The following is a 14082-nucleotide window of genomic DNA, read 5'->3' as shown; positions in this document are numbered from 1 at the left end:
CTTTCTAGGTCCTGGACAGTTTTCCCGGTGACTCGAAAAGGGGAGCATCTTATAGGAGGATGTGACCCGGTCTCCACCCGGTGGACAGTCAAATTAGTATGTCCAGGCTGGTTGGAAAACAGCTGAGAGTATAGATGCAGCACCCCTCTGATCTCAGCGTGCTGGGCCAGGGTCAGCTGATCAGAGAGTTGAATTGCCTCCAGGGGGGAACCAGCTTTTGTCCCAGGGGATAGATCCACTAAAGGGTCATCTCCCTGCTCTTCCCAATGTCCACACACGGCCACCACCACATTCCCCCGTCATAGTATGGCTTCATCATATTAACATGGTACACCTGGCGGTGATGTGCCTGGTTAGACAGCTCCACCACATAGTTTACCTCATTTAGTTGCTTGACAACCTTGAAAGGCCTTTCCCAGGCGGCCTGGAGTTTGTTCTTTCTCACGGGGATGAGAACCATCACGTGATCCCCAGTGGCGAAGGCACAGGCCCACGCCGTGCGGTCATACCAGACCTTCTGCTTCCTCTGGGCTCGGGCCAGATTCTCCCTGGCCAGGCCCATGAGCTCGGCAAGTCTTTCCTGGAAGGTCAGGACATACTCCACCACTGATTCTCCATCGGGAGCGGTCTTCCCCTCCCATTCATCTCTCATCAGGTCCAGGGGCACCTTTACCCGCCTTCCATATAACAGTTCGAAAGGCAAAAACCCGGTAGATTTCTGGGGTACCTCCCGGTACGCGAACAGCAGGTGAGGTAAGTACTTGTCCCAGTCCTGTGGGTGCTGGTGCATAAATGTTTTTAGCATCATCTTTAGCGTCCCGTTGAACCTTTCCACCAGCCCGTTGGACTGGGGGTGATACGCTGAGGCCCAGTTGTGCCAGACCCCACATTTCTCCCACAAGCACCGGAGCAGGGCCGACATGAAGTTGGACCCCTGGTCCGTTAAGACTTCCTTGGGGAACCCCACCTGACTGAAAATGGTCAGCAGCACATCTGCCATGGTGTCTGCTTCGATAGAGGACAAGGCCACCGCCTCGGGGTAGCGAGTGGCGAAATCTACCATCACCAGAATGTATTTTTTCCCCGACCGGGTCGTCTTGCTGAGAGGTCCCACTATGTCCATGGCCACCTTCTGGAAAGGTTCTTCTGTGATGGGTAAAGGCCTCAAAGCCGCTTTCCCCTTGTCCCGGGCCTTCCCCACCCGCTGGCAGGGGTCACAGGATTGGCAGTACTGTCGGACATGGGTAAAGACCCCAGGCCAGTAAAAGTTCCTTAGCAGCCTCTGCCTGGTGCGCCGGATTCCCTGGGGCCCTGCAAGAGGGATGTCATGGGCCAGGTACAGTAGCTTGTGGCGAAACTTCTGGGGAAACACCAGCTGCCTCCTGATCCCCCATGACTCTACTTCCCCGGGCGGAGCCCATTCTCGGTACAGGAACCCCTTCTCCCACAGGAACCTCTCCTTGCAACCTCTCCTCATGGACTGTAATGCACTGAGGTCGGCCAGGTCCCTTGGCCTCCGCAAGGAGGGATCTTTCTGCAACTCAGCCTGGAACTCAGCAGTTGGGACAGAGATGGGGACCTGCTCCCTTCTGCTGGCTGGGTCTGAGGCTGCAGCCTCTCTGAGCCGTGTCCCTGGGCATTCCCCTTGGGAGGGGGTTCTCCCTATTCCCCCTTTGGGAGGTCCCAGGGTGACTCTCTCTCTGCATCGCAGCAGGCCTGTTCCTTTGGGACTACTCCCTGCTACCCCCCGACCGGCTCTTCACAAAGTCATCAGCCAGCCGCCCTGCATGTCGCGGGTTCTCTGGCTTTTGGTCCCTCAACCACAGCCTCAGGTCGGGTGGGCACCGTTCATACAGTTGCTCCAGTACCAGCAGTTTAACCAGGTCACACTTAAGGCGCTTAGCATACATCTTCCTGCTGGCCACTTGCAGGCCTGGGTGATCACTGCTCCCCTCGGTTTCGAGGGAGACCCCTAGCATGCCAGTCCTTCTTGAGGTCACCACCTCTCTGCCAGAGTCGAGCTGCAGACTCCTCCGCCCCAGGACCGCTCGCTGCAATCCCCCGGGAGACCCTGTTACTGCAAAAGTCCTTCTCACTGGGCACACGCTCCCAGGGGTTAATCACCCCTGAAATCGTCCCTTCGTTTTACTGCTCCCCAGTCACTTACTGCAGGAAGCACCGTCCATGGGGTGCATTCAATCCCACCGCTACCACCAGTTGTCACGGAGTGTGGGGGAGTCAGGCCCTGCACCCCTCTTCCTGGGACTCACAGTGACTCTCAGCCAGCCAGTAAAACAGAAGGTTTATTGGACAACAGGAACGCAGGCTACAGCAGAGCTTGTAGGCACAACCAGGGCCCCTCAATCTGGTCCTTCTGGGAGTTCAGGAAGCTTAGTCCCCAGCTTGGGATTCCCTGAATTCCACCACCCAGCCCAAAACTGAAAACTGAACTAATTCCTCCAGCAGGCCCCTTCTTTGTCCAGCTTCCCAGGCAAGGTGCTGACACCCCTCCCCTGCCTGGCTCAGATTAGTGGCTCAGGTCCTGTCTCTCACCTAAAGTCATCCCGGCTCTCCCAACCCCCACACAGACGGTCCCTACTCCATCACACCCCCATTCCTGTTCTGGGCTCCCTGACAGCTCTGCTCACCCCACAATGCTGACCCTCAGCCCCAGCCCCACGCACCTCCCTCCTGGCCCGCAGCATCTCCTGCAGCGTGTCCTCTGACGGGTCTCTCCCGCCCAGGCTGACGGCCGTTCTCAAGTCCTTTGGCCAGGCCAGGCCCTACATCTCCCTCGACGAGAAGCATCGAGCAGACGCCCTCAGGTGGCTGCCGCGTCACCAGCTGGAGAGCGGCTGCTTCCGCAGGTGGGGGACGCTGTTGAACAACGCCCTGCAGGTGGGAGGCTGGGGCACAGGCTGATGGCATGGGGAGGGGGAGTCGGGGACAAGCGGGGAAAGGGGGCGGGGCCCCCTCAGGGCAGCTGGTTGTTGTGACCCATTTCGGGTTGGGGGATTTCCCTGGGTTTTTAGCAACGGCTGAAAGGCTGGAACGGCCGGGGCAGCGGGTTATTGCACCGAACGAGGGAGCAGCCCTGGCCCAGCCCCCCCTGGCTCCTGCACAGGCCAGTCTCCCCGTGGGCACTGAGCAGACCCCGCACTCATTGCCTGGCATGGAGAGCCTGAGGGGCAGGGCCCAGCCCTGAAGTCATGTGACTCCCACAACTCCCCACGCGGCTCAGTCAGAAGGGCTGTTGCGGTGCATCATGGGAGATGTAGTCCGAAGGAGCCAAGTCCATGGGGGAGCGGGGGCACGAGGCCAGTCCAGCTGAAAGCTGAACCGGTTCGCAGTGGAAGGTTTCGGTTCAGGTCGCCAACCCGAGAGGCTGCGATTTGGGCCCTGCTGCCTCACTGCAGAATGTTGCGTTTCCATTTTCCCGACAGAAATCGAAACATTTCAGCAAAAGTAACATTTTCCTGCAGAGTTTTGGTTTTGTGGAAACTGCATCGTCTGTCGAGAAATCATTTCAGCAGGAAATTCCTACCCAGCTCGAGTCACAGCCCAATTCCTGCCACTGCCCCTGAGTTTGCAGGAAGCTGGGACTCTCCGGGAGGGGCAAGGGCTGTACCCGGCTGTTTTGGGAGCGAGAAGGAGACAAATCTTAGGCCAAGTCCAGATTCCTGCACGGGGACTATTTAATGAGCAGGAACTTGCCCAGTGAGGGGCAAATCCCTCAGCCTCCCAGAAACGGCCCCTGGTCTTCACAGGAAAACTGGCAAATGTCAGTTCAAACCAACTTCCCAACCTCTGGTTCCAGGGTGGATCAGATAGGATTTTGTACTGAAATTTTATACAGCCTTGAAAATGGATCAGCTACCGCCTCTCCCTATAACAAAGCTGTGGAACTCACTGCCACAGTGAGTGGCTGCTACAACTGGGGGCAGCTGCTCGGGATCCAGATGGGCCTGGCAGGACCCAGCAGGAGGCAGGACCCAAATCCAGCCACTCGGAGCGCTGGAGCCGGGTCGTCTCTGTCCCAATGGGCCTGTCCTGGGCAGCGGCTCACCTGCTCCTGGCAACATGCCCTGCAGCTCTGTCTGAGCCAGCTCCCGGTGTCTCCATCCTCTCAGGGCGGCGTGGTGGACAAGCTCTCTCTCAGCGTATATCACGGCAGCGCTGCTGGAGCTGGGGCAGCCCTCACGGTGAGGCTAAGCCCGGCTGCCCCAGGAGGGCCGGCAGCTGGGGGAATTGAGATTGTTGGTGACAGTGAGGGGGAGTTAGTGCCAGGGAAGGATTTGGGGTGAGGTGGGGAGCTGTGGGGTTGGTACCAGGAGGGATTTGGGGTGAGGTGGGGACCTGTGGGGTTGGCAACAGGGAGGGATTTGGGGTGAGATGGGGAGTTGTGGGGGTTGGTACCAGGAGGGATTTGGGGTGAGGTGGGGAGCTGTAGGGGTTGGTACCAGGAGGGATTTGGGGTGAGGTGGGGAGCTGTGGGGGTTGGTACCAGGGAGGGATTTGGGGTGAGATGGGGGAGTTGTGGGGGGTTGGTACCAGGGAGGGATTTGGGGTGCTGTTGGAGGCAGTGGGGAGAGGAGTTGATACTGGGAGGCAGGTCAGGGAGAGGTTGGGATGGGGACAGTGGGTCGGGGAATCAAAAAGATTCAGCGACTTGGCCAGTTTCTGGATCTGGGTGTGGCTCTTGGGGGATCTGGGCATGGCTTGGGCAAGCTGGTCCCAGGGCACAGGTGGCAGTGGCAACAGATGGGTGACAGCTCTCTGCCTGGTGGAACATTATTAAAGCCCCATGGGTGGGTGCCGGGGGACACACTCAGGCGCAGGGGGTCTCTTATGGCCAGCTCAGCCTGACGGGGAGTCTGTTTGGTGTCTAGTGCTCAGGGAAGGGAGTCTGGGGAGGCTTGTGGGGCGCAGGGTGCGGGTGGCGGTGGGGGGATGAGTCGGGGGAGGTGACGACAGGCTGGTGGGAGGGGGTGTTAGGGCCCCATGGGGTGGGTGCCGGGGGACACACCCAGGCGCGGGGCGTCTCCTCTGGCCGGCTCAGCCTGACGGGGAGTCTGTTCGGTGTCTCCTCCGTCCCAGGACCCCACGGTGACCAGGGCTCTCCAGTGCCTCCGGGAGTCGAGCACCAGCGACCTCTACACGCAGGCGCTGCTGGCCTACGCCTTCGGGCTGGCGGGGAGCACTGAGCTGCGGGACGCCCTCCTGCAGCGCCTGGCCCAGCACAGCGTCAGCGCCGGTACCGGCAGCACCTCGCTCTAGTGCTCCCCTCGCTGCCGGCCTCTGGGCCCAGGGCAGGGCCAGCTGCCCCCCACGGCCCTGCCCACCCAGGTGCCCCCTGCCCCGGGGCCTCCTCAGCCTGGCAGGGAGCTGGGTCTCCGTGGCTCAGTCAGTCCGTGGTCTCTGCTGAGGCTGCCAGTGAGGGGCCGACGCGCCGGGCTCTGTCGTGGGGACACTTCTCCCCTCAGAGCTGGAGTGAGATCGTCCCGCCATTTCCCAGGGCCCAGCGCACGGAGCGAAGGGGGGGCGAGGCTGGGTCGCTGCCAGCCTGGGGGGATCGGAGCTGAGAGCCTAGAGGGGCACAGCCCCATGTCCCAACCCAGCCCTCTAAAGCACCCGGGGCCAGGAGCGTGATGGGTCCAGTGGGCTCCGAGCCGTGGGGCAGGGCCTTGCGTAGGCAGCTCCCAGGGGAATGGGGCATAACCGAGCCCTGGGGAAATGCCGCAGGATCCCAGCCCCCATCCTGTGTTGGGGACATCCCAGCAGGGAAGTCCCTGCCTGAGGCTTCTCGGCTTGGCCTGGCTAATGCTGGGAGGGGACAGGCTGCCCTGGGCCAGGGCTCGCTAGGCCCTGCTGTCTCTGGGAGAGGGGGTTGTACAGGGAAGCAGGTCTCTGGGTGCCCCCTTATCTGCACCATGTGCCCCCCATGGACCCATGGGAGGCTTCCCGTCCCCCAGTTCCAGTTCCCCCAGCCTGTCCCTGCACAGATGCCCTTGGGTTTGTGGTGCTCTGAGCGATGCAGCCTGGGGCCAGCTCCCCATAGGGCAAGAGGTCCCATGGGAGGCCTGAGGCCCACTGGGAGCACGGCTGGGGATGCAGGAGGTGGCGCTGCCCCATGTCGGTGCTGAGCTGAAGGAGCCCTCGGCATGAGGCCAGGGGGCGCTGGGAGTCCCAGGTTGGGGCCCTCACACTTGTCATGAACACGCCCCAGTGATCTCTGTGCATCTCCTCGGCCCCATTCGAGCTCAGACTGAGCTGTGCTCCTAGGGGTGCACTGAGGGCCTGTTGGACTCTGGTGATGGTCCTGTCTTCAAGGCCCTAGGGATCACTCAGGAGGGGGGTGTTAACCCGGCATCAGCTCTGCCCCCTGCCCTTTGCCTGGGCCAGGCTCTGGGCAGGGGCCAAACTAACACAGGGGATCTCTGCCCCCCTCTAGTGACTGCACCCCAGAGAGCGTTAGCGGGTGCCTGGAGCTGGCAAGCCTCCTGGGCTCAGCTTGAAGCTCGGGCAGCAGAGGCTCAGGGGTTTCGAGTCAGAGATCCAGGGTTCAATCCCTGCTGACGACCCACCCAGAGGTGTCGTGTTACACTTGTGTAGCCCTCCTGTGCGCTGTGAATCACCTGCCGTGTCCTGCCCCAGAGGTGGCTGCATTCAGTGGGGAGCAGGCGTCCTCTGGCCTGGGAAGCCCCTGGGGCCCCTTTAGAAAGGAAACAGGTGACCCACTGTGTTGTAACTGCAGCCATGGGGCTGCCCTTCCCTCGGCCCCTCTCCTAGGGGGACAGCTCCACTGGCAGAGGAAGGTGAAGGCCCTGCCCAGCCCCTATGGGAACCAGGCCCCGTCGGCGGAGGTGGAGATGACGGCTTACGTGCTCCTGGCCTATCTCTCCTTGCCCAACGTGTCTGCTGCCGACATGGCGACCGCCGTCCAGATCGTCCGCTGGCTCAGCAAGCAGCAGAACCCCTACGGGGGCTTCTCCTCCACGCAGGTAACACCCCTGCCCTCGGCAAACCAGTGCTGGGGCCCTGGTGCAGGAAGGGGCTCCCGAGAGCCGCAGCTCCGCAGCTGAGCTGGGGCCCTTCCTGGGAGAGGGAGTCCTGGGTGCAGAGCCCCCTGCCCTCAGGGGCTGGGAACCAGGGTCCTGGTGTCAGTGCCCCAGTGGGTCCCGATCCTGCTGCAGTGAGTCTGAGCCGGGCTCCTCTCCCCAGAGCGTGACAGCAGCTGGGTGACTCTCCTCCCCAGGACACGGTGGTGGCCCTGCAGGCCCTGGCCAAATACGCAGCCCTGACGTACAGCGCGAGCGGGGCTGTGTCGGTGACGGTGAGCTCCCAGGCCGGGGCCCGGCAGCAATTCCACGTGGACAACGCCAACCGGCTGGTGCTGCAGCAAGCGGCCCTGCAGGAGATCCCCGGGCAGTACACGGTGCAGGCCAGCGGCGAGGGCTGTGTCTTTGTGCAGGTGAGTGCAGGAGCCCCTGGGGCCCAGCCAGCCCAGCGGTGACTGGCTGTGCCCTTGCCCTGCCCCACGGCACCTGGCTCTGGGACCAGGCTCTGATCTGCGGTGGCAGAGGCAGCAGGCTCTGCCCCAACCTATTGCTTGTCTCCCAGCTGACTCTGCGCTACAACGTGCCGCCCCCAAAGAGCGCCGCGACCTTTGACCTGCGGGTGGAGACGGAGCCGAAGGAGTGCACCGAGAACGCCACATCCCGCTTCAGCCTCGTGCTGCACGCCCGGTACGAGCCCCAGCCCCCACCCCCGCTGGGTGCGAGCGCCTGGGGGCAGGGGCAGGCCCCAGGCAGCGGGGAAATGGCCAGGGCAGAGCCGCCCCACTGCAGGAATCGATCCAGGGAGCCATCCTCACAGGGCTCGGGGCAGAGGCGGGGGCCCCTTGGAATGTGCCAGGGGCTAAAGGGCTGGTCCCGGGGCTGATCTAATGGACAGTCGGCTCCCAAGCAGCTCCTGGGGTCGGGCCCCTTGCTGGGGAGCTCAGGGCTGGCCGGGGGCTAGCGGGGTTCACAGCCCGGAGCAGGCAGAGGCATTAGAGACGCCTGCAGGCCGAGAGGACGGGAGGCCTCCCCTCCCCCTCCACCCCCCTGGGGTCTGTATCCAGGGCTAACCCCGACCTCAGCGCACGGCTCCTGTTGCAGGTACAGCGGGGAGCGCCCAGCCACCAACATGGCCATCATCGAGGCCAAGCTGCCGTCCGGCTACATCCCCGTCCAGAGCTCCCTGCGGCAGGTGAGCTTCCCAGGGAGGATAACAGGCTGGGCCAGTCACACAGCATGAAACCAGGGGATGATCCGTGGGGGAGAGCCCAGACCCCCAGGCGAGCAGACATTGCAGCTCTGACCCCCAGGGCGAGCTTCTCCTGCAGAGCCCTGTCCCAGGGCACTGTGCAGCCCTGGGTCTCCTATCCAGTCACTGAGCAGGTCCTGACCCTGCTTATCTCCCCCTACAACACAATGCCCATGTCTATGTAACCCTCTGCCAGGCTGAAACGATAGCAGCAAGGGCTGGGTTCAATACATAGGGTCCCTTCCCACAACATAATGCAAACCAGCTCGAGCCCCCACCCAGTGACCTGGGAAAATCTTACACACACCCTGGGCACCTTGAGGAGGCAATACTTCTCTCGCAAGCACAGACTCTTGGTGTAGCAGAAAAGGTTTAATCACATGAGATAAACAACAAGCATTAAATTGGGAAAATACCTCAACTAGAGTTCATAGGTCAAACCATGAGCAAAGACCCACCCCAGCAAATTGGGCTGTGTCCTTCTCTCTGGGCCCTTGAGTCCAGCAACCCCCAAATCACCCACAGTCCCAAAAGTCCCACAATCCAAAGGTCTCTGTCCCGGGTCAGTGCAGCCTCAGAGTTCAAGAGTCTCTCTGCAGAGGTCCCCCTCCCCAGCCTGGGAAGAAATGGGCACCTTACGTGGTTCGGGGCCAACTGCCCTGCCTCTTCGTGGGGTTTTGCTTCCACAAGTCGTCCCCGCAAACAGCTCCGCTGGCTCTGTGGCTGCTCCGCTCTGCCAGCTGCTCTGGTCCGCCACCTGTCCTGTGATCTGCTCCGGCCGTCCTCGCAAGCTGCTCGGCTCCACTCACCCAGTGGCTGCACAAACTGCTCCACTCCGCTCTGCCAGCTGCTCTGCTCCATGGTATTGCTTCAGGCTCCCCCACTCATTAGCACAGTACTCAGTGCTCTCAGCTCAGCAAGTCCAGCTCTTCAGTGATTTCAGCTCTTAGTGATTCTAGCTCATAGTAGGGGAGTCCCAGTGCCAGTGAATTCAGCTCAGTGACCTGTATCTAGATTCTTAAGGGAATGAAAAATTAACTCTGACATTCCACAGTGGAGAGAAGCATAGGTGGAACTGGTGCTTCTGGCTCACACAAGGCACCTATACCACCAAGTACAGATCTCTGTCCCCAGCCTCTCTCTTTTCAATGGGTTTTGGAACCCATGTCCCTTGTCTAGCAAGTGCTATTTAGTTGATAATGAAACCCTCTATCATAAGACAGTTTTGTAGTTCCTCATTTACTTAATCAGGATGACAACATTTCGTTCCTCCTGCCCCAATAACAACGAAATTGGGGATCCCACCACTGTGAAAATAACCATCCCAAGCTTCTGTGCTGTATGCTAAGTGGGGTGGGAGTGCCAATGCAAATAAATGAAATGCCAATGCAAACACTTGAAACTTCTTTCTGCACTCCCCGTAATTTACCACCAGATGTCAGGGTGGGGCTCATCCTGACTCTGCTTACATCTTGACTCCCGCCTCTCCCCCAGCGGACACCCAGTGCTCAGGTGTGACTGGCATGGGGGGTGGCAGCCAGGCCCCTCGGCCATGGGGGCATTTGGTGCCCCATGTCCCAGCCCCCAGCAGAGCAGTGACTCCAGCCCCAGCCTCCAGCCCCAGCCTGGCAGTGGCCCTGGAGGTTTTTCGCCTTCCTCCGAAGCATGGGGCAGGGGTCGCTTGCTAAAGGAGTGGGTGGATCGGCTTATGTGGCCTGCATCTAGCAGGAGGTCAGACTAGATGATCATAATGGTCCCTTCTGATCTTGAATTCTATGATTCTATGATTCTCTCCGTTCCTGACTCAGCCGTTTCCTCCCTCTGCTCCTAGCTGGAGAAGCAGCTTTTGGTGAAGAGGCTAGAGGTGCAGAACGACCAGGTGACGCTCTATCTGGACCAGGTGAGTGCGGGTAGCCCAGGGCTCCGGCAGCCTGGTGTGAATGGGGAGGGCGTGTCCTGCCCTGGCTCCACCCCCATTACAGCTGCTCTCATGGGCTCTGTGTCACACGCACGGCGAGGGGTCACTGAAATCTCCCCTGGTTCCAAGTGACTCGTTTCCATAAAGGATGAGAGATGGGACCAGAGCAGCCAAACCCCAGGGAGGGCCGTGAACGGAGCGATGGGGAGCTCAGGGTTGGGGAGGCTGGAACTGGGCCCTGAGTGTGATGAAAGGGGGTCACATTTTGCAGGGGGGTGGAACAGAGATTCGGGGGGACCATTTTCTCACTACTCCAGGCCGCAGGGGCAGGGGGAAGTGGCTGGGCCAGGCCGAGCCTCGGGGAGGAGGGGCTTCGAACTGCCAGTGCAGCCATTCAGCCCAGGCGCTCACTCTGTCGCTCTCTCGGTAGCTGACGAAGGAGGCGGCGAGTTTCACCTTCTCCCTGGAGCAGGATTTCCCTGTGAAGAATCTCAGAGCAGCCCCGGTGAGACTGTACGATTACTACGAGACGGGTGAGTCCCGCCCGAGATCCGCCCCCATTACAGCTACTCGCTAGGCTCTGTGGCACAGTCTGGCTGGGTGGGCGTGTCCTACGCTTGCTCCACCCCCATTACAGCTGTTCTCCTGGGCTCTGTGTCACACTCAGGGCGTGGGGTCACTGAAATCTCCCCAGGATCCAAGTGCCCCATTTCCATAAATCCCACTCAGGTCAGAGCCTTCCCGCGTTCGGTCTGTGGGGTCGCTCACCGTGAGGGACACAGGAACCGTGTGCTCGTCGGGCTAGTGGGGAGGGTGCAGCTGGTGTAACTGGGGCCGTCCCAGCAGGAGCAAGCGAGTCCCGCCCCTTCAGGGCCCCCTACATTTCCCCTGCCATCCAGCTCCTCAGACACCCCCAGAATCCTTTGTGCTGGGCTAGGAGGTGGCAGGACGGTTTCCCTGGGTGTTTTCAGGGGTGACTCAGTGGTGATTTTTGGGCCCGTCTGACTTACTTGGAGATGGGGGATGGGAGAGAGCGCACAGCCCCACTCAGACAGCTGGGGGCGACCTCCCACTCCCTTCTAGGGCTCAGACCTACAGCAGGGATCCCCTGGGGCTGTGGGAACAGACTCTGCGTGTGTGGGATGGGGGAGGGGTTCTCATCCCCCCACTGGGTGTCTCCTCCATTCCTTACATCCCTTGCTGTTGCAGGTGAACACACAGAGGCTGAGTACAGCGCCCCCTGCGGCTCAGGTAGGTGTGATGCACCCGCACACAACTCCAGTCCCTACAGCTTTGTGGGTGGGGGAGTCCATGGGCCGGAGAGGTGTGTGTGTGTTGTAGACGGAAAGGAGGGGGAGATGGGAGCATGGAACCCACCAGGAGCATGTGTGTGTGGGGAGAGACTTCGGGGGGGGAGGGTCTATGTGGGGCCCACGGGCATCTGTCTTGGAGGCAGGGGGTGACTCTGAGGGGAGAGTATTATCAGGGGGTGGGAGAGTTTTGGGGGGCCGTGTCCACAGCTGTCTGCCGGGTGTTCGGGGATGATTATGATCCTGTCTCAGGGGATGTTTGTGTTTGTTTAAAGCCCCTGACGCCGACACGATGGAAAATTCCCGCTGAAGCCCCCACCCCTGCTGGGCAGGCCCCTCCCCTCCCATCCCGAGAGCCCCGCGCCGGCAGCTGACACCCCAGGATCAGGGGGGCACGGACAGGCCTCGTCTCAGCTGCTTCTCTTCCCCGAACCAGCTTCACTATCCCCCTTAGCACCTTCTTCAGCCAACGCCTCCCCGTTCGCTCTGCAAACATCCCACCTGCTCTCCCATCTCTCAGCCCCCAGACCAGCCCGTGTGATCCCAGCTGTCTCTCACACGCGGGGACCAGTGACTGCAGTGGGGACCCCTGGGGTTTGCTTCCCGTCCTGCCTGGAGCAGCAGGTTCAGCGTAAAACAAAATAGAAAAACCCACCTGTTTGTGAGGCTATTTTGTCGCTTTGTGCCTGCCCTGCTGCTGCTCCTCACATGGCTCCTGTGCATCCTTAGAGCAGCCAGATCCTGGGATCGTGGCTCTGTCCCCTTCCCCAGCCCTTCGGTCATTGCTGTGGGGTTTGGCTTTAACCTTGGGTCGGGCAGCGTCAGCGACAGCCCCCCGGGTTCCAGCCCCGCCTGGCTGAGCTGCCCTCGTTACACACGTCTACATGAAAATGAACCAGTTCAACTGAAGTTAGTTTTGAAACCAGTTTACTTACCCCGTGAAAACCCCAGTGTGGATGCACTTATTGTGGTGTGGCGGAGGTTGTTTTAGTTTAGGTTCAATCAATTAGGAACTGAAGCTAAACCAGAAACAAACTCTTCTCTCAGCCTGACAGGAGCACCTCTACCAGCTTGCATGGGTTGAACTAAATTGATTTTAAAAGCGAAGGCCTGAGAGAGGGAGGAATGGCTTGTCCGACTCCTTACAACTATTGCTTGGTTTTGGTTTTTTTGGTATGTTTTGTTACTATCTGTTTAATTCCACGGACCAATGACCATTGTGGGGAAAGGCGATCTCTGTGACAGGTCTATCCCCAGTCAACCAAGGTGTGAGAGCCTAGTGTACATGCTGTGAGATGCCCAGCCAGTCCTCCAGAGACCCCAGAGCAGATCAGACTCGACATTCCTGCTACTTAGGAAGTAGGTAAATAGGAAGCAAGAAAAATAAATCCATAGACCGTTCAGACCCTCCCTATCCAAAGAAGCAAGAACTCTTTGCAGGTCCCCTTTACAAGCAGGAAGCTCCTTTTCCTTTGTGTAGATGTTAAAGGCACCTGTTGCAGTTTGTAGGTGCAGGGGCTTTCCCCAGGGCCAGTGTGTGAAAGATTCACCAAAGAGTCACAACCACAAGCTCAGTCTCAGTGGGAAAGGATGGAAGAAATACGTCCCAGAGGGCTGCACGTGCCTGTCTAAGGAGGCAGGAGAACTGGACTTTAGTATTTGGGGAATAGGAAGTGCTCCCGTATTGAAAGATGGTATTGTCCTGTGTGCAGCCGGGGCAGTCACAAAAAGGCATTTCTCTTCCTCTTTGCCCGGGCCTGGCTTCTGTAGCGATAACGTTACACTAACAGAGCTGGTGGCATTTAATTCCTGTTCCCAGTGATGTTTATAGGTGGAGCTAATAGCAGCCCCTCTGTTTCAGCTGCCTGACCCTTTCCATGATAAAATTCTCTCCCAGTCTTTTCTTTGAGATGCTCTCACCCGCCATTGTTTACAGCGGGTCTTTGATATTCAGCCCTCAGGCTGGAGAATTGGCTTTTCTTTGTTCCATCAGATTCCATTTAGATATTGTTTAGATAGGAACCCCGGGCTTTCTACCTTTTCCCATTGGGGACCCCTATAACATTTCGAAGGGAGGTGCGGACCCCCTTGGAAATCTTAGAGTCTGTGGACTCCCAGGGGGTTGCAGACCACAGGGTGAAAACCACTGTTCTGTGGGAACTATGGCCTTTCGCAGACTCCTTAGACCTAGTTTGCCAGCCCCTGTTTGTCCTCGGCCACAGGTGGAGGGAGAACCACTGACATAAACTGTTCAGAACAATCCCCATTTCCTCCGGCACTTGTGTTCCTGCCCAAATCACACTGAGCTCGAACCACCCACAGTGCCACCTCCTGCTGCCACCCCCAAAGCAGCAGCGCCAGCTCCTGTCCTGGGAACAAGTGGGAGCTGCTCTAGCAAGAGGTGTGGGCTTCCCTCCCTGGGCACAGACCATGGCTCCAGCGGCCCATGGCACCTCTGGGCGATCACATGGAGCAGGACCTCCGTCCCACCCGGCCCACTGAGCCAAATAGCCCATCACCCACCCAGGACAACAACCTGCTCCTGCT

General features: G+C 59.7%; 2 protein-coding genes across 12 annotated transcripts in view; both read left to right on the top strand.

Moving 5' to 3' along the window:
* LOC120385047 (alpha-2-macroglobulin-like protein 1) overlaps positions 1-2205 on the top strand; it is a 56151-nt gene extending 53946 nt beyond the window's left edge. Inside the window, exon 26 of one of the 2 annotated variants that reach the window (XM_039504142.1) lies at positions 1712-2205. In XM_039504142.1, coding sequence (XP_039360076.1) covers positions 1712-1976 — 265 coding nt within the window. In that variant the 3' untranslated portion in view covers positions 1977-2205. The remainder of the gene's footprint in view (positions 1-1711) is intronic. The other variant, XM_039504141.1, reaches the window with a different exon arrangement.
* LOC120385046 (alpha-2-macroglobulin-like protein 1) overlaps positions 1-13685 on the top strand; it is a 224513-nt gene extending 210828 nt beyond the window's left edge. For 4 of the 10 annotated variants that reach the window (XM_039504124.1, XM_039504122.1, XM_039504133.1 and 1 more), the window contains exons 28-36: positions 5098-5254; positions 6790-7001; positions 7256-7471; positions 7621-7745; positions 8160-8250; positions 10139-10207; positions 10656-10758; positions 11435-11476; positions 11811-12189. In XM_039504124.1, coding sequence (XP_039360058.1) covers positions 5098-5254; positions 6790-7001; positions 7256-7471; positions 7621-7745; positions 8160-8250; positions 10139-10207; positions 10656-10758; positions 11435-11476; positions 11811-11845 — 1050 coding nt within the window. In that variant the 3' untranslated portion in view covers positions 11846-12189. Of the gene's footprint in view, positions 1-5097; positions 5255-6789; positions 7002-7255; positions 7472-7620; positions 7746-8159; positions 8251-10138; positions 10208-10655; positions 10759-11434; positions 11477-11810; positions 12190-12741 lie in introns of those variants that run through there. The other 6 variants (XM_039504138.1, XM_039504125.1, XM_039504130.1 and 3 more) reach the window with 5 other exon arrangements.
* The last annotated feature ends 397 nt before the right edge of the window (positions 13686-14082 follow it).

This window comes from Mauremys reevesii, linkage group 17, assembly GCF_016161935.1.
Source record: "Mauremys reevesii isolate NIE-2019 linkage group 17, ASM1616193v1, whole genome shotgun sequence".
Taxonomy (NCBI): Eukaryota; Metazoa; Chordata; order Testudines; family Geoemydidae; genus Mauremys; species Mauremys reevesii.
This window is presented reverse-complemented; position numbering and strand designations above follow the sequence as displayed.